Raw genomic sequence first — 26,492 nt, 5'->3', positions numbered from 1 at the left:
TAAAATCAAAAGCAAAAGAAGCAAGACTGCGCTGAAAATCTGAAACAAAAGCAGAAAATATTGGAAACGTCCAGCCGGTCAGGCAGAATCTGTGCAGAGAGAGACAGGGGGAGAGAGAGAGAGCGAGATGAACTCGACGAGCCCAAACTCGCGGAAGGCGGAGCGTGTGCGGCGCGCGCTCCGAGTTTCCGCTGGGAAGGGGGGACAGCGAGTGAGCGGAGGAGGGACAGCGAGCAAGTGGGGGACGAGCGGGGGAGGGACAGCGAGCGGGGGAGGGGACAGCGAGCGAGCAAGCGGGGGAGGGGACAGCGAGCGAGGGAGGGGACAGCGAGCGAGCGGGGGAGGGGACAGCGAGCGAGCGGGGGAGGGGACAGCGAGCGAGCGGGGGAGGGGACAGCGAGCGGGCGGGGGAGGGGACAGCGAGCGGGCGGGGGAGGGGACAGCTAGCGAGCGGGGGAAGGGACAGCAAGCGGACAGCGAGCGAGCGGGGGAGGGGACAGCGAGCGAGCGAGCGGGGGAGGGGACAGCGAGCGGGGGAGGGGACAGCGAGCGGGGGAGGGGACAGCAAGCGAGCGGGGGAGGGGACAGCGAGCGAGCGGGGGAGGGGACAGCAAGCGGGGGAGGGGACAGCGAGCGGGGGAGAGGACAGCGAGCGAGCGGGGGAGGGGACAGCGAGCGAGCGGGGGAGGGGACAGCGAGCGGGGGAGAGGACAGCGAGCGGGGGAGGGAACAGCGAGCGAGCGGGGGAGGGGACAGCGAGCGAGCGGGGGAGGGGACAGCGAGCGAGCGGGGGAGGGGACAGCGAGCGAGCGGAGGAGGGGACAGTGAGCGGGGGAGGGGACAGCGAGCGAGCGGGGGAGGGGACAGCGAGCGAGCGGGGGAGGGGACAGCGAACGAGCGAGCGGGGGGAGGGGACAGCGAGCGGGGGTAGGGGACAGCGAGCGAGCGGGGGGAGGGGACAGCGAGCGAGCGGGGGGAGGGGACAGCGAGCGAGCGGGGGGAGGGGACAGCGAGCGAGAGGGGGGGAGGGGACAGCGAGCGAGCGGGGGATGGCGGCGCTGAGGCCACTGAGTTGTCGCTTGACGTTTTTAACCGAGAGGCGGAGCGAATGGCAGCGGCTGGAGCGGCGGAACATATACAAAAAGAAATGGGTGAGTCGGGGACGGGGTCGAAACGCGTGTGTTTTGTGTCCGCACCATGGTCAGTGAGAGACGCACACTCAGTAACCTTGCTTTGAACCTCCAGGCTTCCTCCCGGCCGAGGGTGCCGAACACCCAGCTGGCCTTACACAACATGGACATGAGCTACAGCCTGCAGTTCGGCGAGCGCTGGCCCTCCATCCGCCTGGCTTTACTCTGCCAGCAGAAATACGCGGCCCTGCTCAACGGCTTCGGGGACGTGGAGGCAGCGCTGCGGGAGATGGAGCGGCGGCAGGCCGGAGACTTCGTGTACGAGAGCCGGAGGGAGCGGGCCGGCCAGGGGCCGGACTGGACATCGCGCGCGCGCCCCCGGCTGCGGCCGGCCCAGGATGGGCAGACCCCCGCGTCCGCTGGCCCTGCGCCGCCGGCGTCCGGCGGTGACACGGCGCGAGAGCCGCCATCCGTCCTGGAAACGAATCGGTCCGTTCCCATCAGCCCGAACCTCAAGTGCTTCACTTATCCGAGGGGAGACATCACACGCTTCAGGCCAGCAAGGTACATGAGGGGCTTTGTTGTCAACCTCCCTGCGGCTCTGAAGCTCGATTGCGGAACGAGGCCGCTTGGTATTCACAGTTTCCAAGTGTAGATTTTCAGCTTTGCTGTGGGACGATTGTCAGGTTGAAACTCTTTCGAGTTATCAACAGTCACAGATTGCAACTCTTTCGAGTACAATCTCAGTTCTTGGTTTCCGGGAGTGGGACATGAACCCACAACCCTCTGATTCAAAGGCGAGGGTGCTATGAACTGAGCCACAGCTGACACCTCGATTGTCAGGTTGAAGTCGGCTACTCCCCGATCGGGTACGAAGTAGGGAAAGCCATGAGGACCACCCGTCTTTTGGTTAAAAAAAACAAAAACAGAATTACCTGGAAAAATTCAGCAGGTCTGGCAGCATCGGCGGAGAAGAAAAGAGTTGACGTTTCGAGTCCTCATGACCCTTCAACAGAACTAAGTAAAAATAGGAGAGGGGTGAAATATAAGCTGGTTTAAGGTGAGGGGGAGAGAAGTTGGGCGGGGGGGGGGGGGGGGGCAGTGGGGGGTGGTCGTAGGGACAAGCAAGCAGTGATAGGAGCAGATAATCAAAAGATGTCACAGACAAAGGAACAAAGAGGTGTTAAAGGTGGTGATAATATCTAAGAGAATGTGCTAATTAAGAATGGATGGCAGGACACTCAAGGTACAGGTCTAGTGGGGGTGGGGTGGAAAGACTGACAGGGCATTACAGGTATAGATTTAAAAATAATGGAAATAGGTGGGAAAAGAAAAATCTATATAAATTATTGGAAAAAACAAAAGGGAGGGGGAAGAAATGGAAAGGGGGTGGGGATGGACGAGGGAGTTCAAGATCTAAAGTTGTTGAATTCAATATTCAGTCCGGAAGGCTGTAAAGTGTCTAGTCAGAAGATGAGGTGCTGTTCCTCCAGTTTGCGTTGGGCTTCCTTTATCTGTGACACCTTTTGATTATCTGCTCCTATCACTGCTTGCTTGTCCCTACAACCACCCCACCACCCCCAACTTCTCTCTCCCCCCCACCTTAAACCAGCTTATATTTCACCCCTGTCCTATTTTTACTTAGTTCTGTTGAAGGGTCATGAGGACTCAAAACGTCAACTCTTTTCTTCTCCGCTGATGCTGCCAGACCTGTTGAGTTTTTCCAGGTAATTCTGTTTTTGTTTTGGATTTCCAGCATCCGCAGTAGTTTTTTGTTTTTAACCCGTCTTTTGGTGGTCGGTTATAATGAGAAATGAATAGGTCACACCTCAAGGAATTCTATTCCCCTCTTTCCGATGCCATTGGTTCCTATGTAAAACATGTCTTTCGGTTGGGGTTGCTTTCAGTTATACCCCGTGACACCTAGGAGGCAACATGCCACTATCCCTCTTAATTCTAAAATATTGACACAACTTCCACCGTTTACCTGTTGGACAAATCCAGACCCACCGTTCTTCTGTATTGATTCTTCCTGTACATCGTCATCCAATTCATTTTCTCCATTTTGTTCATTCTCTGCATATTCCAAAATTACTACTTGAGCAACACAGTTATCATGGCACACCAGGTACTTCGCAGAGTGGATATCCTGCACCCGCATGTATACTGCATGCACCAGTAACTGAATTCCTAATCCTGACTTAATTAGTTAAAACTAATTTTTTTCTAGCCTGCCTGGTTTTGTAGTTGCAGGCCTTTCTCAGTGTCAAAACCCCTGTTCCGGCGAGAGTCACCCTTTATCAGTAGAAACTCACTTGTGTCAACAAATCACTCAGTTAACCTCTCACAGATCAAATGTTATCATGTTTTAATTTTTTTTAAAGTAATGAGAAATCAAAAGCAGAAAAATAATGGGATTAGGGAATGGTGGGGAATACTGGGATGCCTAGAAAGCAGGGGTCAAAATTTTTGTTTCAGGGCTCTTGAGATTTTCTGGAGGGCTACTTTTTTGAATTTTGAGAGTGATTTTTTCACTTTCACACGAGGAGTTCAGGATACTATTCTTCCTTGGTATTTTCTCTCAAATTCGGATTCTAAATACAATTCCCAAATCACAATATTAAACTAAGATCAGATTCATCCCAAATTACAATTATTTGACACAATGAAACAGGAATCATAGGGATAAAGCAAAAGAGCATGGGTGTAAATCTACAGAAAAAGTTTAACATAAATAATAAGATTCAATGTTGCAATCTAATCAAGAATTTCACTTGTAAGCCAATTGAGCTTCACTGACAACTTAGATGAGTGTTTCCTCACTGTGCAGGTTAAGTAACTTCCTTGCAGTTCAGTTCTGGTTGATAACCCCTTGTTATAAATATCTGTTTAAAGTACCAAATTACTGAACAGAATTTAAAACAGAACCGCTCGATAATTCTCTACCACCTCTCTCCACCCTCCATGGGGGCGAGAGGGGAGAGACACACAATCTGGACGGCTGCCCAGCTGTGCCTGCTCTTCTTAATGTGCAAATCCACCCCAGGGGCTGGACACAGTTATAGGTGGAACCTCCAAGGCCCGGAGCCTATTGAGCCTCTGTCAGCAGGGAACAAGCACAGGACATAGAGGGCATGGAGCAGGGCGATTCCTCCCTGACAGTCAATGGCCCCTACTCAGGCCAAGGCCAAGACCTGCTCCTCCAGAACCTGTCTCCAGTTCCCCATCAGCCACATCCAACGGCTGCTGCATAGTGTGCAAGGATCACTATGCCGAGCATGTCGAGGCCGGAGCTGCCATCTACCTGACTGCCGTTGAGATCCTGAAACTGGCTGGCAACGTGGCCCGGGACGAAAGGATAATCTCCCTGTGAGCTCCAGCTCGCCATCTGCAACGATAGGGAATACGGCAAGCTGCTAAGAAGACTCACCATAGCCCAGGGCGACGTCCTGCCCAACATCTAGGCTGTGCTGTTGCACAAGAAAACCAGATACCCCAGCAAAGTAAAAAGACAAGATTAGGGAAAAAAAAGCAAGGGGGAGTGTACCTGTGATTGGAGGAGCTCGAGGAGCAACATGGGAGAGACAGAATCTGTGACTGATGGAGCAGCTCCTCATGATTCTGTCTCCCATGCTCACTGCTCTTCCAATTAAAATATATGGGGCGGGGGGGTAGGGTGGGTGTGACCTTTCTTGAATTCTTCATCTCTGTCATTGTGTTTCTGGGGGCAATTTGTGAGGTTTCCAGGGAAAATTTGCCCTCTGTATTTTGAATCCTGCTAGAAAGAGAGGGGAAATAAATGCAATACATTATACAGGAGAATCCAGATTCCATTTCAAATTAGCCATTAACTCCAAAAGCAAGGCATAGATATTGTCTGAAGATATGGTAGTCTCCTCAGATGTTGGGAGTTTTTCACCTTCTGCTATTTGTCAAAATATATTCTGATGCATTATTTTTGCCCTACTTCAGACCAGACAGTTTAAGATTGTTGGAATATTATCTGATGGATGCTGCATCGCTCCTCCCAGTACTCGTCCTGGATGTTCAACCAGGTCACACAGTCCTTGATCTCTGCGCAGCACCTGGTGGAAAGTCTCTCGCACTGTTGCAGACAGAATGTTGTCGTAAGTTAATGGGTTCTTTTTAGTGGAAGTGGAAAGAACTAATTACATGTCAAAATTGCAAAAACCTGAAGACAGTATAACAAAATAGTGTACCATTTATGGGATGCATTCCTGAAAGAGAATGAGGTCAGTATGTTTCCCAAAGTAGGAAAAATCAGTTCTTACTAACAACTGGTTCTTGTCCAGCTTTCACAGAGGCCTGCAAGCAGTGACCTATCCTCTGATATGGACAGCTTCATGGCTTGAAGATGGAAACTAACTCCTAGATATGAAGCAGTTAAATCAGTTTTCACCAAACATGAGTCTAAATTATTGAAATTGTTCAATTTGTAAGTTTCCCTTCAGCAAAATTAACTTTCAAAAAATTTTAAAGAACTGTACTGAATTGGAAAAAGATTTATAGAATGTACCTGCAGTTACTTTCATTGGTGTATTTTATGATTTACAGCTGCTAGTTTAGTGGGAGTCTGTTGTAAAATATTATGTTGTAGCCCAGCTTTGACCTCATTAAGAGGTTGCACAGTCACTTTGCTGAGGGTAAAATGTATAAGGAGGTATGTGAGGCTGGTAACGTTAATTAATGCGGCCAAGACTGATAAGTTCAAAAATCTCCTTTCCGTTAATTGTAAAGGTATAGCATGAAATGGGCTTGGATGATTTTATCATACTTTCAGTGAGTGTAATTCCCTGCACAAAACTGCCCATAATTTGATAATCTCACTTAGAAGGGGCATTAATGTTGGGTTTTGGAAGAAATGAAAATGTCAGTAAGTGAGCTACTCTTCTGAGGTTGGAGTTAACCTATGTTATAAAGACAGAGTTCACATAGCTTTACGCTAACTCTGCCTGTGATGTGCAAAGCCTGGGAATGTTTGGTACGGATGCTGCATATACCAGGAAGGTGTTCCATTTAACATCCCTACCTTTCCTCTCTTCAATGACAATTAAAAGTATACCAATTAAAAGTTGACTAAGATTCAAAAAATACCTCACTGATTGCAAAGTGTTTTGGGGTTTCCTGAAGTAGTGAGAGGTGTTGTATAAATGCAAGGCTTTTTTTAAAAAAGCAATATAATGTATTGGGAGACACGAAGAGGAGAAAATGTTAGCAACAGACTATAGCAAATTGTCACCTGTTCTGTAATGCTGAGGAGTGGGAATAAATGTTGCTTTTGGTCTTTTCTGTTGGAACAGGACATCTCGCTGTCAATGATATATCCACATCTCGATTAAGCAGGTTGCGTAAAATCCTTCATAGTTATGTTCCAAAGAATGCCCGTACAGAGGACAGACTACGCATCACATCATTTGATGGCAGACACTGGGGCGAGGTAGAGAGGAATACCTTTGACCGGGTGGGTACATTGTGTGACAGATGTTAGTGTGATTTGTATGTAAAAAAAAACCCCCCAATTGCATTAAAAAAATTAGCCAGGATTGAGTTGTTTTAAAAGGCCTCTTAACTTAACTTTGCGCTGTTTTTTTAAAACTTAACAGTCGTTACCCTAAAGAGCTGCCTACTTGACTTCCACCAGATGGTCAAGAGGTTTAACTCCAGGTGTCCTTGTGGCTCAACTTTACTTCAGTTGAGTGAGTTTTGCCAGCCTTCTTGGCCATGCACTGTAAGAGGTGAGATTTATCATTTTCAAATTGGAGCAGTGCAGACCAAAAAGGTTAGTACACATTGAAGTCTCTCCGCCTATTTAACTAGTTAACAAGTACCCTCCACAGATAGTAGGGGCATGTCTACAGTTTAGCCATTTCTGCCCTCCTACTTGAAGGCCTGGTAGTGAGTAGCTTGAAAAGGGGAGAAAAATAACCATGTTGGAGAAAGGAAACATTTTCTATTCAGTTAATGACTTGGACAAGCAGAACATGTACAAATAAGAGAATGCATCATTGTAAAGTGAAAAAAATGCCTGGAGTGAAAAAGTCACATGTACCATGGAAGGGAAAAGTTGGATTGAAAAAATCGGCTGGTGTCAAAATATTCAGATTCTTCCGCACTTCACAGCATGTATTTTCAAACTGAGGTCACAGGTCCCAGTGGTTCTGTTGAGGTAATCCTTGGGAGGCCCATGCGACCTGTTACTGCTTGGGCTTCTCTATTTTTTTTACTAGTTGACTTACTAATTCATTATTTGTGTTGGCAAATAGAAATAAAAACATTGCTCAGTGATAGTATTAACCAAGACTGTCTTTCAGAAGTTAGGATGGGCCCTGGCACGATGTCAGTAATTGCAGGGAACCCTCTGCTTTAAAGGAGTGTGGAGCAAATAACCATTGGAACAGAGGAGGCTGAGGGGAGATGTAATTGAGGTGTATAAATTTCTGAGGGATAGGAAGGACCTGTTTCCCTTATCAGAGAGTTCACTTACCTGGGGCACCTGAAGTAATTGGGAGAAGGATTAGAGGGGAGTTGAAGAATCTTTCATCCAGAGGGTGGTGGGGGTCTGAAACTCACTGCCTGAAAGGCTGGTGCAGGCGGAAACATCTCCACACTTAAAAAGCACTTGGATATGCACTTCAAGTCCCGTAAACTACAAGGCGCTGGACCAAGAGGTAGAAAGTGGGATTAGGCTTGATAACACTTTTTTGGCCGGCACAGACACAATGGGCTAAATAGCCGCCTTCTGTGTCCTTAGAACCATAGAAATTATCATCTAGGTTGGCACTCCAGTGCAGAACTGAAGCAGTGGGGTGCTATTTGAGCTGCTGTCTTTGAGATGAAATGGTAAACGGAGGCCCCGACTGCCTTCTCAGGCTGACATAAAGTATTCTATAGCATTATTTTGAAGAGCAGAGGAAAGAAACCTGCAGATTATCTGGTCATTATCACATTGCTGTTTGTAGAAACTTGCTGTGTGCAAATTGCCTCCACTTTTTCTACGAAGCAACAGCGTCTAACTTCAAAAGTACTTAATTGTTTGTAGAGTTGTTTTGTGATTTTCCCTCATCTCAAAGTGGCTGGTTGCACAGACCTGAGTGATGGCCTGGCTACCTGTCAACCTGTGGTATGTTGGACAGTGAAGGATTCGACTTGGGGAAAATATAAACATTTATTTACACCTTTCCACATTTTTGAGAAATTTTGGACACTGGCAACTTTTCTGAGAGGTCTTTCTGTAATAAAGTTTTTGATTTGAATTGTACTTGCAGGTGTTAGTTGATGTTCCATGTACAACTGACAGACACTCAGTACTTGAGGAAGACAATAATATCTTTAGTCGACTACGACTCAGGGAGCGGCAAAGGCTTCCTTTATTACAGACCCAGTTATTGGTGTGAGTATTTCTATTATTTTGTCCTGTGCCCCCACTCCCTTCACCTCCCTGCCCCACTCGCTTGCCCAGTATCTCAATAGTCTGATTTTCCTGCATATGTCATTGTTTTATCTGTTGCACCCCTGAGATTCTGGACAGATGAAATATGGATTCCTTAGCTATGATGAATGTGTAACTCACCCAGTCTATATTGACATGAACAGTTGCCTGGAGAGAGAAACAATCTCTATATAGTATTAGACACAAGTACATTGTTCCTTTTTACAAGCTGTGTGCTGTATACCAACCATGCATTGAAATGATTGTTTGTTATACATAATCAACAGGATCAGGAAATCACAAATAGTGAAAGCTAGATTATTAAGAAATCATTCAAGATCCATCCGTGAACTGTACTGAGTTTACTGATCGTAGTTGGCACAGCAGCAGGAACAATACAAGTAGGTTCTGTTGCCCTGAGCTAGGGAGATGAGAAAACATCAGCCAGAGTTTCTATTCCTGATCGTTATTCAATAATTCCCAGTGGAAAGTGCCTGTGTGATGATCAAGTAACATTGGCTGTAATATTCTTTTTCTAATATTTGTGACATCAAAAATGAAACCAAGCTTATGGTCTGCCATGCAGTCGTGATCCCTACCTTACTGGGGCTAAAACATGGACAGCGTATAGGCGACACCTCAAGGCACAGGAGCCATACCATCAACACTGCCTGCAGAAGATCTTGCACACTAAGTGGGAGGACAGACACATCAGTGTCTTCTTACAAGCAGGCACCACAAGCATTGAGATCATCCAGCATCAGCCTCACTGGGCTGGTCAAATAGTTCAGATGTCAGATACTAGGCTTCCAAAGCAGGCCGTCTTCTCCTAGGTCAGTCACGGCAGCAGAGGTGGACAGAAGAAGCACTTCAAGGATATGCTGAAAGTCAACATGAACTGCAACATTGACATAAACTCCTGGAAGACCATCATCCTGGATCAAACTAGATGGCAGCAGGGTCTGTGGGAAGGATCCAGCATTTTGAGACCCAACGACAACAAAATGAAGAGGAAAAACGAGAGCGGTGAAAAGAACACGATACAATCCGAATTAATAATATAAAATCAGACATCCCACATGACAACTAACGCCCTACATGCCATAAAGTCTGCAGGCCCTGGACTCATGGAAGACAATCATCCTCACTTGAAAGGGATAGCCAATAATATTCTTTTTCTCCTTTCCCCATCACTCCCCCTTCACATCCACTCATGTTGTCCACTCCTCCTTCGTCTCCCCTACCTTGTCACCTTCCTAGCCCCATCCTCAGCTCGGAGTTCCTTCTACCCATGGTTAAAATGCTGGTTTTTGTGTTAATATCAATCCTGCCATTTAATAGTTTCCTTTGAAGTACGTTGCTGGTCATTCTTTGTTTTTTTTTCTTTTCCTGGGTGTTTGTGATTGTGTTTTCTTTTTTCTTCCCGTCCCCAGTTTTATTCTTTGTTTTATGCTGTTCAGCTTCTGAGGAAGTGTCTGTTCCTGAAAAGTCTTGCCTGTTTCCTCCATGGTAACTGCCTGACATGCTGATTGTTTCCAGCATTTTCTGTTTTTGTTAAAATGCCTGGTCCTATTTTCGAGCTACCCTTAACGCTCCAGGAGCATTCATGCAACTTACCAGTTTGGGAATTATGGGTACATAGACACTTGCTGCTAATCTCTGGCAGTGCAGATTTAAAAATCTCTTCTGCCAATATGATCTTTGCCACATTACTATTTGATTATTGATTCAACATGCATTTCCCATGAAATCCTCAGGTTTTACTAAATTGTCTTTCTTGCAGTAGAGTTTGTTCTGTCTCTTGGAGTTGATGGTTGATTTTTCTTTGGTTTTCTTTCCCAGTTCTGGCATTCTTGCCACGAAGCCTGGCGGATCAATCGTATATTCAACATGCAGCCTATCTCAGTTACAAAATGAATATGTGGTGGAGAGAGCAGTTGAAGTGGCAGAGACAGAACATAACATGGAGCTGCGTCTGGTGGACCTGACTGCTATCCGGACCCTTTACAGTGACACATTTAATTTCCATGGCTGTTGTAGAGTTGGGGAACTAGTCCTCCCGCATCTCACTGCAAATTACGGGCCAATGTATTTTTGTAAATTGCACAGAATACACTAAAAAATATTCAATTAAAAAAAAAAATTAGACCAATAAACTAGCTTTTTTCCTTCTTGAAATCTAAATTTATACATTAGTTTTAAAGCTTATTTTTTAGTGAGAAAAATGAAAAAAAGTGACTTGGTGCCAACTGTATCTCAGTTGAATATGATGGTGTTAGCTACAGAACAAAATGTTTTGAACCCTAATTATTATAGCCTCTACCTGCACGCAGTTAAAATCGATGATACTGGTTACCTAGAAATGAGTTATATGGTGCAAATAACATCCTAAACTTGGTGCATTCATTTGAACCAAGATGATTAGGGCATTCTCAATTCAACTTACGTAGACACATAAGAACATAATTAATAGGAGCAAGCATTGGTCATATGGCTCACTGTTCAGTAAGATCGTAGCTGATCTTCTACCTCCACTTTCCTGCCCTATGACCATCTCGATTCCCTTAGAAGGCAAAAAATCTATCAATCTCAGTCTTGCATGTACTCAACAACTGAGCACCTATTGCCTTCTGGAATAGTAAATTACAAAGATTCACAGCCCATTGCATGAAGAAATTTCTCTTCACCTACTTGAGGGCCTACGCAAGTCCCTCATTTAAACTTAGAGATTTTCAGGAACAGGAAAGGATTTCATTCCCTCACTGTGCAGCTTGACTGTAATGCTGGAAGTGCATCATACAGGCGAGTGCCTGCTATCCAGAGAGCTGCCATGTTGTGCTTATAATCTTTGAGCCTTAACACAACATGCATTTCTGGCAACTAAGTGATAACAAATACCTTCTGTTGCCATGGCTTATGACTCCCTTGAGAAATCCCAGGCACTAACTGAGCACTCATTCAGAGCCACTCTGTCACCAGGAATATCACTGAATAGTATTGGGCTCCTGAAGCAGGGGTTTGGATGCCTTGACCTGTCAGGAAGTATCCTACAAGACTTGGCTGAGAACGTGTGCAGACTTGATGATTTGCTGCTTGCTCCACAATCTGGCAATCTTGACAAAGCAGTTGTTACCACAGAAATTACGTGTCTGTCACAAGATCAGAAGTCAGGATGTTCACTGATGATTGCAGTGTTCAGTCCCATTTGTAACTCCTCAGATAATGAAGCAGTCCATGCGTACAGGCAGCAAGACCTAGACAACATTCAGGCCCAGGCTGATAAGTGGCAAGTAACATTTGTGCCACAGAAGTGCCAAGCAAAGGCCATCACCAAAAAGAGAGAATCTAACTGTCTCCCCTTGATTTTCAATGTCATTACTATTGAATGTAACCCCCAACATCAACATTCTGGAGTTGAGGTTATTTGTGGGGGGGGTGGTGGAGTCAGTGGTCACCATTGACCAGAAACATAACTGAAGCAGCTACTTAAATACTCCAGCTACAAGAGCAGTTCAGAGGCTGGGCATTCTGTGGTGAATAGCACACCTGATTCCCAAAGCCTGTCCACCACCTACAAGGCACAAGTTAGGAATGTGATGGAATATTTCCACTTGCATGGATGAGTGTAACTCCAACAATGCTAGAGCAACTCAACACCATCCAGGACAAAGCAGCCTGTTTGATTCACATCCCATCCACTACCCTAAATATTCAGCCCCTCCACTGACGTCACACAGTGGCAGCAATGTGTACCATCTTCAAGATGCAGTGCATCAACTCGCCAAGTCTCCTTCAACAGCATCTTCCAAACACCTTACTACTTAAAAGGACAAGGCCAGCAGAAGCATGGGAACAGCACCACCTGCAATTTTCACTCTTAAGGCACACACCATCCTGACTGGGAACTTTATTGCCGTTCCTTTATTGTCCCTGGGTCAAAATCCTGGAACTCCCTCCCGAATAGCACTGCGGTTGTACCTACACCACATGGACTGTAGTGGTTCAAGAAGGCAGCTCACCATCACCTTCCCAAGGGAAATTAAGGATGGCCAATAGACGCTGGCCTTGCCAGCAATGCCTGTATCCCATGAATGAATGAAAGAAAACCACACTGCATGCACAATGCTGAGTCTGGATCTGAAGACATCCCTAGCTGAATTAATTCTTGATTAACAACAATGAATCATTTCATCTGCGAATACGTCATTCCTGCTTCACTGTTAATTCAGTACGATGACATGTACACACAAGTCCTTAATATGTTTCTGTGATTGAGCTTTGAATTAATGTCATCTGGTACTATATAGTCTTGCTACTAAAACCGGGAACTCAATGAGGAACAACTTTTAGAATATATCTGGGAAACACATACTGAAGACTCATAGTTTCATTCTCTGTACAATTTCAAAATGTTTTGGTGGACATAAAAGGGCACTTAAGTGCTGTGCTAATAAGAAATGCCTGTTTGCAAGTGTGGATTTAGCAGGCTTTTGTCAAGGTTCATCCCGAGCAGCTCTGTGACACAAGACTCTGTGCTCTACAGGCTGTTCCCAGGGACACACTGAGACAAATAGCAATTGCAGCTGGAGATTCATCAACTCGGTGAAAGACGCTCTGGTCTGCCCAAAACTTGTTGGTCTTCCAGTGCAAAGAGTTGAGCCTGACCCAGTATCGCAGACTGGCACATTCCAAGATCCAGGACTATGTGCTGAGGGATGCACTAAAGCTTGGGGCAGCTGCTGCAGAGGCGCAATGGGGAAAGGTCACTGTCCAGACTGCAGCCATGGTGCACCAAGGGGCTGGAAATTGTATAGAACCCCTCGGGCTGTATGACTAGAAAGTAGGGGGGAAGGGAAGGGTAAAATTCCAAGAAGTATGACTAATGGGAAACGCAGCAGGTTAGCGTGGCGGGGGAGGGGGGTTCAACTTCATGGAAAATTATGAAAAAACTCAAAAGAAAGGAGAGCCCAGGAGAGGCTATTAAAGTCTCCAGAACACAAAATAGGACAGAGTGTATGGAAAGGGCTAGGAATCTAACTTCAAGCACATCAGATAAAGGGACGACAATGAGAAAGGGGACAAGAAATACAGGACCGAAGGTGTTGTATCTGAATGCACGCAGTATACGAAATAAGGTAAATGAGCTTGTGGCGCAGATTGAAATTGGCAGGTACGATGTGGTGGGCATCACGGAGACATGGCTGCAAGGGGATCAGGACTGGGAGCTAAATATCCAAGGATATACATCCTATCAAAAAGATAGGCAGGTTGGCAGAGGGGGTGGGGTTGCTTTGTTAATAAGAAATGAAATTAAATCAATAGCAAGAAACGACATAGGGTCAGATGATGTAGAATCTGTGGGTAGAGTTGAGGAACCGCAAAGGTAAAAAAACCAAAATGGGAGTTATGTACATATGGCCTCCAAACAGTAGTCAGGATGTGGGGCGCAAGATACACCAGGAGATAGAAAAGGCGTGTAAGAAAGGCAAGGTTACAGTGATCATGGGGGAATTCAATATTCAGGTAGACTGGAAAATCAGGTTGGTAGTGGATCCCAAGAAAAGGAATTTTTGGAATGTCTACGAGATGGCTTTTTGGAGCAGCTTGTGGTGGAGCCCACTAGGGAACAGGCAATTCTAGATTTAGTGATGTGTAATGAGGCAGATTTCATAAGGGAGCTTAAGGTGAAGGAACCCTTAGGAGGAAGTGACCATAATATGATAGAATTTGCCCTGCAATTTGAGAGGAAAAAGCTGGAATCAGATGTAACGGTATTACAGTTGAATAAAGGCAACTACAGAGGCATGAGGGAGGAGTTGGCCAGAATTGACTGGGAGATGAGCCTAGCCAGAAAGACAGTGGAACAGCAATGGCAGGAGTTTCTGGGAGTAATTTGAGACACAGCAAAAATTCATCCCTAGGAAGAAGAAGCATACTAAAGGGAGGACGAGGCAACCGTGGCTGACAAGGGAAGTCAGGGACGGCATAAAAGCTAAAGAGAAAGCATACAATGCGGCGAAGAGCAGTGGGAAACCAGGGGATTGGGAAGCCTACAAAGACCAACAGAGGACAACTAAAAAAGAAATAAGGAGGGAGAAGATTAAATATGAGGGTAAACTAGCCAGTAATATACAAGAAGATTGCAAGAGTTTTTTTTAGATATATAAAGGGTAAGAGAGAGGCAAAAATGGACATTGGGCCACTGGAAAATGACACTGGAGAAGTAGTAGTGGGGAACAAAAATGGCGGAGGAACTGAATAGGTACTTTGCGTCAGTCTTCACGGTGGAAGACACGAGTAACATTCCCAAAGTTCAAGAGTCGGGGGGCAGAGGTGAGTATGGTGGCCATTACCGAGGAGAAGGTGCTAGGAAAACTGAAAGGTCTGAAGGAGGATAAATCACCTGGACCAGATGGATTACACCCCAGAGTTCTGAAGGAGATAGCTGAAGAGATAGTGGAGGCATTAGTGGTGATCTTTCAGGAATTACTGGAATCAGGGAGGATCCCAGAGGACTAGAAAATTGCTAATGTAACCCCCCCTGTTTAAGAAGGGAGTGAGGCAAAAGACAGGAAATTACAGGCCGATTAGCCTGACCTCGGTCGTTGGTAAGATTTTAGAGTCCATTATTAAGGATGAGATTTCAGAATACTTGGAAGTGCATGGTAAAATAGGGCAAAGTCAGCATGGTTTCATCAAGGGGAGGTCATGCCTGACAAATCTGTTAGAATTCTTTGAGGAGGTAATGAGTAGGTTAGACAAAGGAGAGCTAATGGATGTTATCTACGTGGACTTCCAGAAGGCCTTTGACAAGGTGCCACACAGGAGGCTGCTCAGTAAGATAAGAGCCCATGGTGTTAGAGGCAAGGTACTAGCATGGATAGAAGATTGGCTGTCTGGCAGGAGGCAGAGAGTGGGGATAAGGGGGTCCTTCTCAGGATGGCGGCCGGTGACTGGTGGAGTTCCACAGGGGTCAGTGTCGGGACCACAACTTTTCACTTTATACGTTAATGATCTAGATGAAGGAACTGAGGGCATCCTGGCTAAGTTTGCAGATGATACAAAGATAGGTGGAGGGACAGGTAGTATTGAGGAGGCTGCAGAAGGATTTGGACAGGTTAGGAGAATGGGCAAAGAAGTGGCAGATGGAATACAACATGGGGAAGTGTGAGGTCATGCTCTTTGGTCGGAAGAATAGAGGCATAGACTATTTTCTAAATGGGGAGAGAATTCAGAAATCTGGAGTGCAAAGGGACTTGGGAGTCTTAGTCCAGGATTCTCTTAAGGTTAACTTGCAGGTTGAGTCGGTAGTTAGGAAGGCAAATGCAATGTTGGCATTTATTTCGAGAGGACTAGAATATAAAAGCAGGGATGTGCTGCTAAGGCTTTATAAGGCTCTGGTCAGACCACATTTAGAATATTGTGAGCAATTTTGGTCCCGTATCTCAGGAAGGATGTTCTGGCCCTGGAGACGGTCCAGAGGAGGTTCACGAGAACAATCCCAGGAATGAAAGGCTTAACATATGAGGAACGTTTGAGGACTCTGGGCCTATACTCGATGGAGTTTAGAAGGATGATGGGGGATCTGATTGAAACTTACAGAATACTGAAAGGCCTGGGTAGAATGGACATGGGGAAGATGTTTCCTTTAGTAGGAGAGACTAGGACCCGAGGGCACAACCTCAGAGTAAAGGGAAGACCTTTTAGAACAGAGATGAGGAGAAACTTCTTTAGCCAGAGAGTGGTGAATCTATGGAATTCATTGTCACAGAAGGCTGTGGGGGACAGGTCATTGAGTGTACTTAAGACCGAGATAGATAGGTCCTTGATTGGTAAGGGGATCAAAGGTTACGGGGAGAAGGCGGGAGAATGGGGTTGATAAACTTATCAGCTATGATGGAATGGCGGAGCAGACTCAATGGGCTGAATGACCTAATTTCTGCTCCTATGTCTTATGGTCTTATGGACTCACATTGAATGTATACAGTAAATATTACATGTATCACAATTGCATTGAAACACCTCAAAGTGCAACATGACCTATGTAGAAAACTTGAATATCATAGCATTTTCTGTAATGACCATTTTGAAATATTTTGTAATGTTCTTTTAGATATTTATGAATAAAGAATATTTTTGCAAAAAAAGATTTAGCATGCAATTTCTGGTTTAATTGATGAATATCTTGATTTAAACGTGCCTGAAGGTGCTAAAACTAACAATTACAAGTTTAGCACTCAAGCAGTGATGCAACAATTTTCCTGGAACTCTATATTGCTCGCACTCACTTCCACTGAAGATATGGAGTGCACAGGCTTGGAGAGTGAAACCAATGTGGAAGGATGTCCCAAACAGCAAGAGAGGACGCTCAGGTTCTCAGATGCAGCCATGGAGGTCCTTGTGGGCAATGTATAGAGCAGGAGCGTTGTTCTGTTCCCAAGAGAGGAAGAAGGCCACAGTGGCAGCTAATGCAGAGTATGTGGGAAGAGATCATCCAGAAGGTGACAGCCAAGAGCTCTGGCCCACACACCGCTCAAATGTCATAAGAAATTTAATTACATGAGTTGTCAAGGTAAGGTTCCATCTTACAAATATACTTCTGAATAATTGCACCACCTGCAACAGCATCATAATCTCAACGCACTTCATCTGCCATCTAACTATACACTGACATTTACACAATCCTCACTATTACATCCTTCATTGACACCACTCAATGCAGACAGATCTCACAGCTCCTAAGCCAAGTGAGGCACACACACAAAACACTCATGCCAATTTTTCAACATTCACAATTATCACTATCTTCCAGGACAAGGTAACAGGCAGGGCCTGATCAGGGAAGAAAACCATGCTTGTATGACATCACTCCCTTTGAGGACCCAGTGACTGGGAGGGCAGGTGAGAGATGCCACAGCTAAATACAGAGCAGGGGACATATCACCTAAACGGATGTGGCAACTCCGCTTTCCTAACAAATGCACAATTATTCCTAATCCCTAATCCCCAAAACTACCCTCTCTCCTAAACTCCATACGTCGTTATCACATTGATCCTATTACAGTGATCATATATTCCACAATCTAACCCAGTGTTATCATTGCAACCAATCAGGAACAAGATTCACCTCATGCCCACCCCCTGCACCACCCCCTACCCTGAGTAAGTGAGCAACAGCCTCCTCGTGCCCCCAAAAAAGAGGAGGAGGAAGAGGAGGGCTAGGAATAATGCATTTTGTCAATGGTACCACTGTCATAGGCACTAGTTTAGAGACGGCCCCAAAAGCAACCCAGATGCTAGCTTAGAAGAGGGATCCTCACAGTAGCATGCACTGGGCAGTAGAGGGCAGCAGCCATGCATAGTGGAAGGGATACTAGTGTCTTTCCCGGTGGAATGAGGTTGGGCCAGGTGAGTGCAGGTACACATACTAGTTCTACTGTAGACGACTCAGATGAGGATCTGAGGGTCAAGCTTCAGAAGAAGGTTGATTGACGCAAAAAGCCAAATGCTTGTTGTTGTAGAAAGGCTGCCTGAAAGTTTTCAGGTCATTTTCCTTTATTCTTTCATGGATCATGGGCGTCACTGGCTGGGCCAGCACTTTTATTGCCCATCCTTAATTGCCCTTGAGAAGGTGGTAATTAGGAATGGGCAATAAAATTGCTGGCCTAGCCAGCGATGCCCATGTCCCGTGAAGGAATAGAACAAAATGACCTGTCATACTGGGGGATGGAGGAGTTTGTCTCCAACTTCATCTGTTGCTTGACACAGAGCCTGGAACCCTGTTCCCCTCCATCATGTAGAGGCTAATCAATTATCGCCAGTGACCTGTGGAGTTTAAAATCATGCAGTGTTTGAAGCTTCCAATGCTGTCATTGCAGCTGGCATGGAATGACAAAGATCTGCAATGGAAACTAGCTGTCATCTCTGCTCTTTGGTTGAAAAGGGTTTGCAGTGTTTCTGATGCTCAGAGATCTGTCCTTCCCCACTGAATTGGCTGAACAGATGCTCTGAGGTGGATCAGGAACATACAGGTCTCTCTCTGGATGCGATCATTGCTGCTCCCTCCCTTAGCTGCCACTGCCATGTTCGGACAGCCAGGCAGCCCACACTGCTGAAACCTATACTGAGACGGTGCAGCCAGAGGTGGGGCTGTCTGTCCTACAGCCTTTCGAGGTCATCCCAGGAGAATTTCTGTTCTTTTCCACTTCTCAGCAGCCATCCACCTCACCTACTGCTGCTAGCACTAGAATGTACAAAGAGCACTTGTAGGATAGCTAATAAGGGCAAGCAGCACAATGAATGGACCAAGCATGGGCTGCTTCTTATCTGAGGAGTTACGAATGGGATTGAACGCTATCATGTTTTGCTTCAATGTATATAAAGTGATAATGGTAATTGGGTGGTAATGGAATCAGTAGTCATTTTTACTGCCCATCTTGTAGGTGATACACAGTCCAACCAAGGTGGTGGAGGGATTAAATGCTTATGTTGGTGAATGGGGTGCCAATCAAGCAGGATGAATTGTCCTGGATGATGTCAAGCTTCTTTAGTTACTGAAGTTGCACTCATCCAGGCAAGTGGAGACTTGCACTTTGTAGATGGTGGAAAGGCTTTAAAGAGTCAGGAGCTGAACTACTCACTGCAAAATTCTCAGCCTCTAGCCTGCTCTTGTAGCCACAGTATTTATAGAGCTGGTCCAGTTATGTTTCTGGTCAATGGTGACCCCCAGGATGTTGATGGTGGCGGGTTTAGTGATTGTAATGTGTTAAAACTCAAGGGGAGGTGGTTAGACTTTCTTTGTCGGTGATGGTCATTGCCTGGCACTTGTGTGACACAAATGTTACTTGCCACTTAGCAGTTCACATCTGAGTGTTATCCATGGGTTTTGCTCCATGCAGGCATGGACTGCTTCATTATCTGAGTACTCATGAATGGTGCTGAACATTGTTCAATCATCAGTGAACATCTCCACTTCTGACCTTATGATGAAGGGAAGGTCATTGATGAAGCAGCTGAAGATGGTTAGGCCTAGGGCACCACCCTGAGGAGCTCCTGCAGCAATGTCCTGGGACTGAGATGACTGACATCCAACAACCACAAACACCTTCCTTTGTGCTAGGTATGCCCAATCTGGTATTTCCATCCTTCAGGACTCAGCAGCTCAAACTATCCTAACTAGAAGGCCTGAGACGGACCCAGAATTGGGCCTCAGGCATCATTAAGCATGTCAACAGAAAGAAACAATGGCAACTGAACACAACCTACCCGCTTCTGCACAATGGGTGCGGGGGGCAGCATGAGAGCAATTCACCAACTCCAACAGTTAACGTATAGGCTGCTGCCATGTTATGAACAGAACAAATCCATTGTGCAGAACAAATCCAGTGTTGCTTAAAAAGCCAATCAGTTGAAAGTCTGGAACATTGGCGTTTGAAACTGGCAAGTTCTAGAATGCAATGAGAAAGAATAAAAAGATGAGAATCTGGCAGTTTAGACAGTTGAAATAGTACAACCGTAAAAAGAGAATTTAAGGGTGTAAGAGAATCCAGAACTAGCAGAATCCTTGCTAATCTAATGTGGAAGATAGCGATAAGGACAAAGTTGGTTAGAAAAGATGGTGAGATAAAAAAGCAACCTCAGAACAAATAATAGATTAAAAGACGTCGGATAGCAAGATTCTTGAAGAATTAAGAATTATTAAAACTGTCAAGATAGCGGTGAGTTACTAAACTGAAAAGAAAGATATAACACTTTTATATTTAATACAATAAAATCAGGAATATATAAAAGAGAATAAAAAGGTACATTTAATAGAAACTAATTGAAAATATCTGGGCAATTGAAACAGGTGGGAAAAATGTCATTGGTGCAACTAATTAATCAACTTGAATTTGGAAATTTGGGGAAATCATTCCTATAAGGAATGAAGTACAACACTCAAATTTGTGTCGTAACTTTTACATCCACAAGACATCCTAGAATACTCACTTTTTAAAGTGTGGTCATTGTTGTAAAAAGAATAAATGCAGTAGCCAATTTGTGGATAGCAACATCTCACAGGTAGAAAATGAATAGAATGGTCAGTTAATATGGTTTCTGGTGATGTTGGTTGAAGGATCAATCTTGGCTAGGATATTGAAAGAATTTTTACTTCTCTTTGAATAGGGCCTTTTGAACTTCTATGTCCACCCAGAATGTAAGGCCTCTGTTTAATGTTTCATCCAAAAAGAAGGTACTTTTGATAATGTGCCATTCTCTCGCTATTGCATTGAAGTGCAAATCTAGAGTATATTTTCCAATCCTGGAGTTGGAATTCATCCCAAATGCTCCTGAGATGAAAATGCTACTACTGAGCTGAGTTACCATTTATGAAATAGTTTATAATATTGTTAATATACATATTAACGAATTGGAGTGAAATGTGAATTTGATCAAATTAATAATTTATGTATATATAATCATGCAGGTGGTGTCAGTGTTTGTATTCAATAAACTTTTTGTAACAGTAGAGCTACTTATAGACACAGTAGCAATAGTAAAGTTTAGGAGTTAATGTTAGAAACTCATGATTTTGACCCTAGTGCAAATAAACCTTACTTTTGTTGGGATTACCTAGTTTTTAAACTTATTTTTAAAATTATATCTATTTGTTATAATAAATTAAAATATTAAACTCAAATAACATTAAATTGTTAATAATCAAGCTAGATTGAAATATAGTAATTGACAACTGTACCAGCTAAAACTCTTGTGATTGTCACTTGCCTGTGCTCTTGGCTGGGAACGGTGTGAAAGGAAAAAGCTAAAAATAGGAACATACAAATTAAGAACAGGAGTAGGCCACTCAGCCCCTCAAGCCTGCTTCGCCATTTAATAAGGTCATAGCTGATCTGAATGTAACCTCAACCCCACATTCCTGCCTATCCCCCAATAACCTTTCACCACCCCCACCACCCTGCTTTGTTAATCAAGAATCTATCTACCTCTGTCTTAAAAATATTCAAAGACTCTGCTTCTACTGCCATTTGAGGAAGGGAGTTCCAAAGTCTCACGACCCTCTGAGAACAAAAAATTCTCCTCATCTCTGTCCTAAACGAGCGACCCCTATTTTTATACAGTGACTCCTAATTCTAGATTCTCCCACAAGAGGAAACATCCTTTCCATGTCCACCCTGTCAAGACCCCTCAGGTTATTAAAGGTTTCAATCAAGCCATCTCTTACTCTTCTAAATGGATACAATGGGTACAAGCCTAACCTGTCCAGCCTTTCCTCATAAGACAACCCACCCATTTCTGGCATTAGTCTAGTAAACCTTCTCTGAACTTCTTCTAACACATTTACATCTTTCTTTAAATAAGGAGACCAGTACTGGACACAATACTCCAGATGTGGTCTCACCAGTGCCCTGTACAACTGAAGCATAACCTCCCTAGTTTTGTAATCAATTCCCCTCACAATCAACAATAACATTCTATTAGCTTTCCTAAGCACTTGCTGTATCTACATACTAGCCTTTTGTGATTCATGCACTTGGACACCCAGATCCCTCTGAATCTCAGATCTCCAAAATCTCTCACCTTTTAGATAATAAGCTTCTTCTTTATTCTTCCTGCCAAAATGGACAACTTCACATTTGACCACATTATACTCCATTTGCCAGATCTTTGCCCACTCACTTAACCTATCTATGTCCCTTTGCAGTCTCCTTACGTCCTCTTCACAATTTACTTTCCTATGTATCTTTGTGTCATCGGCAAGTTTAGCAACCATCCCTCAGTCCCTTCATCCAAGTCATCTATATAAATTGTAAAAAGTTGAGACCCCAGCTCTGATCCCTGTGGCACACCACTCATCACATCCTGCCGACCAGAAAAAGACCCATTTATGCCAACTGTCTGTTCCCTGTTAGCTAGCTAATCTTCTATCCATGCCAATATGTTACCCCCTACACCATGAGCTTTTATTTCCCACAAAAAAATGTAAAGGTTGGTCAAACAATGGCTACAATGATATTCCAAAAGTATTCCAATCATTTCCACCAAGTGGTTTTCTGTCAGCTTTGAAGATAGCCCTGTCAAGTAATTTTATTATTGTTATTGATGTTCAACAACTGAGCATAGCTGCATGTTTAGAAGTCATAGAAATATTAACCATTGTCCTTGCTATGCTATCCTAGCTTCAGACTAGTATTATTCCCCTGGAGTTCATCTCTGTCGTTATAATCTGCACTGTCCTTTATTTGAAACTGGCGAGATGGCTGGAAACCAGGAAATATTATCGTCTGGTGGCAAAAGCCCACTTGAGGAAGGAAGCAGCTTTGAAGAAAATGAGAAAGATTACAGATCAGATTAAAGAAATGGTAAGTGCGAGGACTCCTGGCTTCTGGCCAGTCTGCTGTAAAATTTTCTTGTGTTGTCATGTGTAGCTTTCCTATGTGTATATTACAAAACCGTACTTAATCCAGCCTTTCACAAACAAAACTCTCACATAATAAGATGGAAGAGTGGCCCTTTCCGTAAATGCAGTGACGGTAAAACTCCACAATCGTTTAAGTGTGGACCGATTTTGGGTGGGACCCATTTATGATGGATACCTGTCTCATCCGGGGTGTGGAGGTATGCCAGTTTTTACACTTCCTTTTCTCTAATCCTTCATCTGGTGGCATCATGAAAAAATTGGTGAGACTGGAGAGAGAAAATTATCTGGCAGAATTGCTGACATTCCTGTCTCTGGCACTGCTACCCTACTGTATGTGGGCATGGAGTGGGCATATAGCACTAATTAGGACTGCTCCCTGACAGATATGCTGAACTAAAAACAGAAAATACTGGAAAAACTCAACAGGTCTGGCAGCATTTGTGGAGAGAGAAAAACAGAGGCCTAAATTTTCCGGTTTTGCCTGCTGTGGGAATCGTCGCAGGTGGGATGGTAAATTTGATGGACCAGCAAAAGGTCCGTTGACTTTGGGTGGGAAGCCCAGACCTACCGTTTCAAGTCCAATATAACTCTTCTTTGGAATGGTAGTGAGGTAGAAGAGCTGAAAGACCTTTACCAGCTAGCATTGTGATATCAACTTTATTGGAAAAGGCTAAGGTTTTAAGAAAGATATTTCATTGTCCACACCTATCAGCAGTTCTCCCTCCACAGAGGCTTGTCTACATCACAAAATTGCTTTCTGCCCCCCTCATTCCCCATTTACTGCTTTATATAAAAGAACATGTGAGATCACAGAATAATTATGAATGAGGGAGCTCCATTTGGTGCATTGCAGTTCACCATCCGAAGATAACTTAACATCTTCCCCATTGTAACATCTAATTGTTTCTTAAACGGTTCCAGGATCTTTGCTTCCCTATTCTATTTGGAAGCTTATTCCACATGTTGACTAGTCTTTCTGTGAAGAACAATTCCCTGACATCAATCTTAAAATTACCTTTATTAATTTGAACCCTGATTCTACTTCCAAAGTTTAACTTTTTCAATCTTATCAATCTTGCAAACCTCTATCCAACAATTCTCAGACACCTCCTTTCTAAGCAGGAATGCCCATGCTTCGCCTCATAACCCAAATGTTGGCACAAGGGGTTGGCTTAGTAGCTCTTCTCTGTTCTCCAGTGCTTGAATCTCTCTTATTATTTAGCTACTGTGACTAAAGGGAGATGGTAGCATAGTGGTATTGTCACTGACTAGTATTCCACTGACTAGTATTCCAATGTGCCAAATGGAGCTTCCTCATTCATAATTATCCTGTGATCTCACATGTTCTTTTATATAAAGCAGTAAATGGGGAATGCTCTGGGGACCTAGTTTCAAATCCCGCCATGCCAGATGGTGAAATTTGAATTCAATAAAAATCTGGAATTCAAAGATTGATGACGACCACGAAACCATTGCCGATTGTTGTAAAAACCCATCTGGTTCACTAATGCCCTTTAGGGAAGGAAATCTGCCATCCTTACCTGGTCTGGCCTACAGGTGACTCCAGACTCACAGCAATGTGATTGACTCTTAAATGTCCTCTGAGCAAGGGCAATTAGGGATGCCCTACCCAGCGATGCTCACATCCCATAAACAGATTTTTAAAAATTCTAAAGTTGTCTAAGCAGAGCAATATAACACTTGACAGTTACCTATCCTGATTTAGATTTTACTGTTTAGGCTTTGTAATTCAACATCCTGTTTAGTTTTTAGTGGCTACATCAATTGGACATGCTTAGTGTCAAATCTATAAAGCACAGAGGTCTCTTTCAGCTCGTACCTAGCTATCTCAGTATGATTAACAAAGTGTACAAATTATTTTTCTTTCCTGTGTGTTGCACTTCACACCTTTCTGCATTAGTTTTCATCTATTATTGTCCTGTCAATTTACATATCTGACCTATTCTGTAATATCTAAGCCACAACCACTGCTCCTTCTTGTTTAGTATTGCCTGCAAATTGCATTGAGTTCCTTAATTCAGGTCATTTATCTCAACTGGAAACAGTAATGACACCAGCACTGAGACCCGAGACACCTCACCTGTTACTCCCTATCCTTCGGCCGTTTCTTGGGTCCACCCAGAATTACCACAGTTGATTCCTGTCAAGCTTTTTGGACGTTTTTGAAATATCTAACAGAAGACAAATATAATAAATAATTGTCCACACTGTGATAATCTATTAGCAAAATAATGATCATATTTAGTTTCAAAATGAATCACTAAATAGTAGCCTCTTCTTTCATTTTGTGAGACAAATCAAACTTAACTGAAAATAATAATCATCAGTTCCGAAGAAGTCATATTGGACTCAAAACGTTAACTCTGTTTCTCTCTCCACAGATGCAGCCAGACCTGCTGAGTTTTTCCAGCACTTTCTGTTTTCATTCCAGATCTCCAGCATCTGCAACATTTTGCTTTTAATTAACTGAAAATAAATTCATTTGTTCTTCTCTTCCAATGTTTACTATTGTCTCTATTTCACTATCCCCAAATCAATTTTGACAACAAATTCTGATGACAAGTCATTGACCTGAAACATTAACTCTCTTTTTCTCTCTCTACAGATGCTGCATGACCCACTGAGAGTTTCTAGCATTTTCTGTTTTAATAATAAATAATACATGTACAGTATATGAAGGCAGCTTTGCTCACTAACTCACATAGGAGGGATAAAACAAAATAATTAGTACTTTGATTGTTAAATATTTTATAGAGTGATATGTCTTGGCAATTACTTTCATCTGAATAATTGAAGACCTCTCGGGGTGCTCCATGATTGATTTATATCCAAAATGAAATCATTGTGAATCCAACTGTGAGAAAAGGAGAGCTTTGGTTTTGCATCTAACGAGGAAAATTCTGTTCTTTGTGTTATGTGACTGTAACTGTATGAGGTAATGTGTTTGACATAGTTAGAGGTAAGAGGGAAACTAACTTTCATTACTAGATTACAAGATTCAGGCGGTAGCCATCTGCCTGCAAGCTTCACCTAGGTTTTTATTTGACTTGCAAGGATGTGAAAGTTGTGCCTTTGACCCAGAAAGATGGGTATATTTGTGCACATTATGTATGTTGGCACTTCGATGCCATCCTTTGGAAGAAATGCTAAACCAAGGCCCTGTGTGCTGCTCTCTCATTCTCTCATGTAGAAAAGCTATTGCTCATGGAATAAAAGGGACAGTAGCAACATGGATACAAAATTGGCTGAAAAATAGGAAGCAGAGATTAATGGTCAATGGATATTTTTCGGGCTGGAGGAAGGTTTGTAGTGGAGTTCCCCAGGGGTCGGTATTGGGATACTTGCTTTGCCTGTTATATATTGATGATCTAGATCTTGGTGTGTAGGGGAAAATTTCAAAGTTTGCAGATGACACAAAGTTTGGGAGTGTTATAAACTGCGAGGAGGACAGTGTAGAACTTCAAAAGGACAT

At 43.9% G+C, this 26,492-nt stretch overlaps 2 protein-coding genes across 2 annotated transcripts in view; both read left to right on the top strand.

The window, feature by feature from the left end:
• The first annotated feature begins 1,017 nt into the window (after window positions 1–1,017).
• On the top strand, window positions 1,018–10,752 carry nsun4 (NOP2/Sun RNA methyltransferase 4). Its single transcript, XM_078560911.1, has 6 exons — window positions 1,018–1,151; window positions 1,246–1,694; window positions 5,103–5,257; window positions 6,452–6,612; window positions 8,417–8,541; window positions 10,423–10,752. Exons 1-6 carry the CDS (start codon window positions 1,050–1,052, stop codon window positions 10,697–10,699), a joined length of 1,269 nt encoding a protein of 422 aa, XP_078417037.1. The 5' UTR covers window positions 1,018–1,049; the 3' UTR covers window positions 10,700–10,752.
• A 12,155-nt stretch (window positions 10,753–22,907) lies between these two features.
• LOC144692828 (fatty-acid amide hydrolase 1-like) overlaps window positions 22,908–26,492 on the top strand; it is a 90,086-nt gene continuing 86,501 nt past the window's right edge. Inside the window, exon 1 of the mRNA XM_078561901.1 lies at window positions 22,908–22,940. Coding sequence (XP_078418027.1) covers window positions 22,908–22,940 — 33 coding nt within the window. The remainder of the gene's footprint in view (window positions 22,941–26,492) is intronic.

The sequence above is a fragment of the Cetorhinus maximus genome, chromosome 17 (genome assembly GCF_964194155.1).
Source record: "Cetorhinus maximus chromosome 17, sCetMax3.hap1.1, whole genome shotgun sequence".
NCBI lineage: Eukaryota > Metazoa > Chordata > Chondrichthyes > Lamniformes > Cetorhinidae > Cetorhinus > Cetorhinus maximus.
This window is presented reverse-complemented; position numbering and strand designations above follow the sequence as displayed.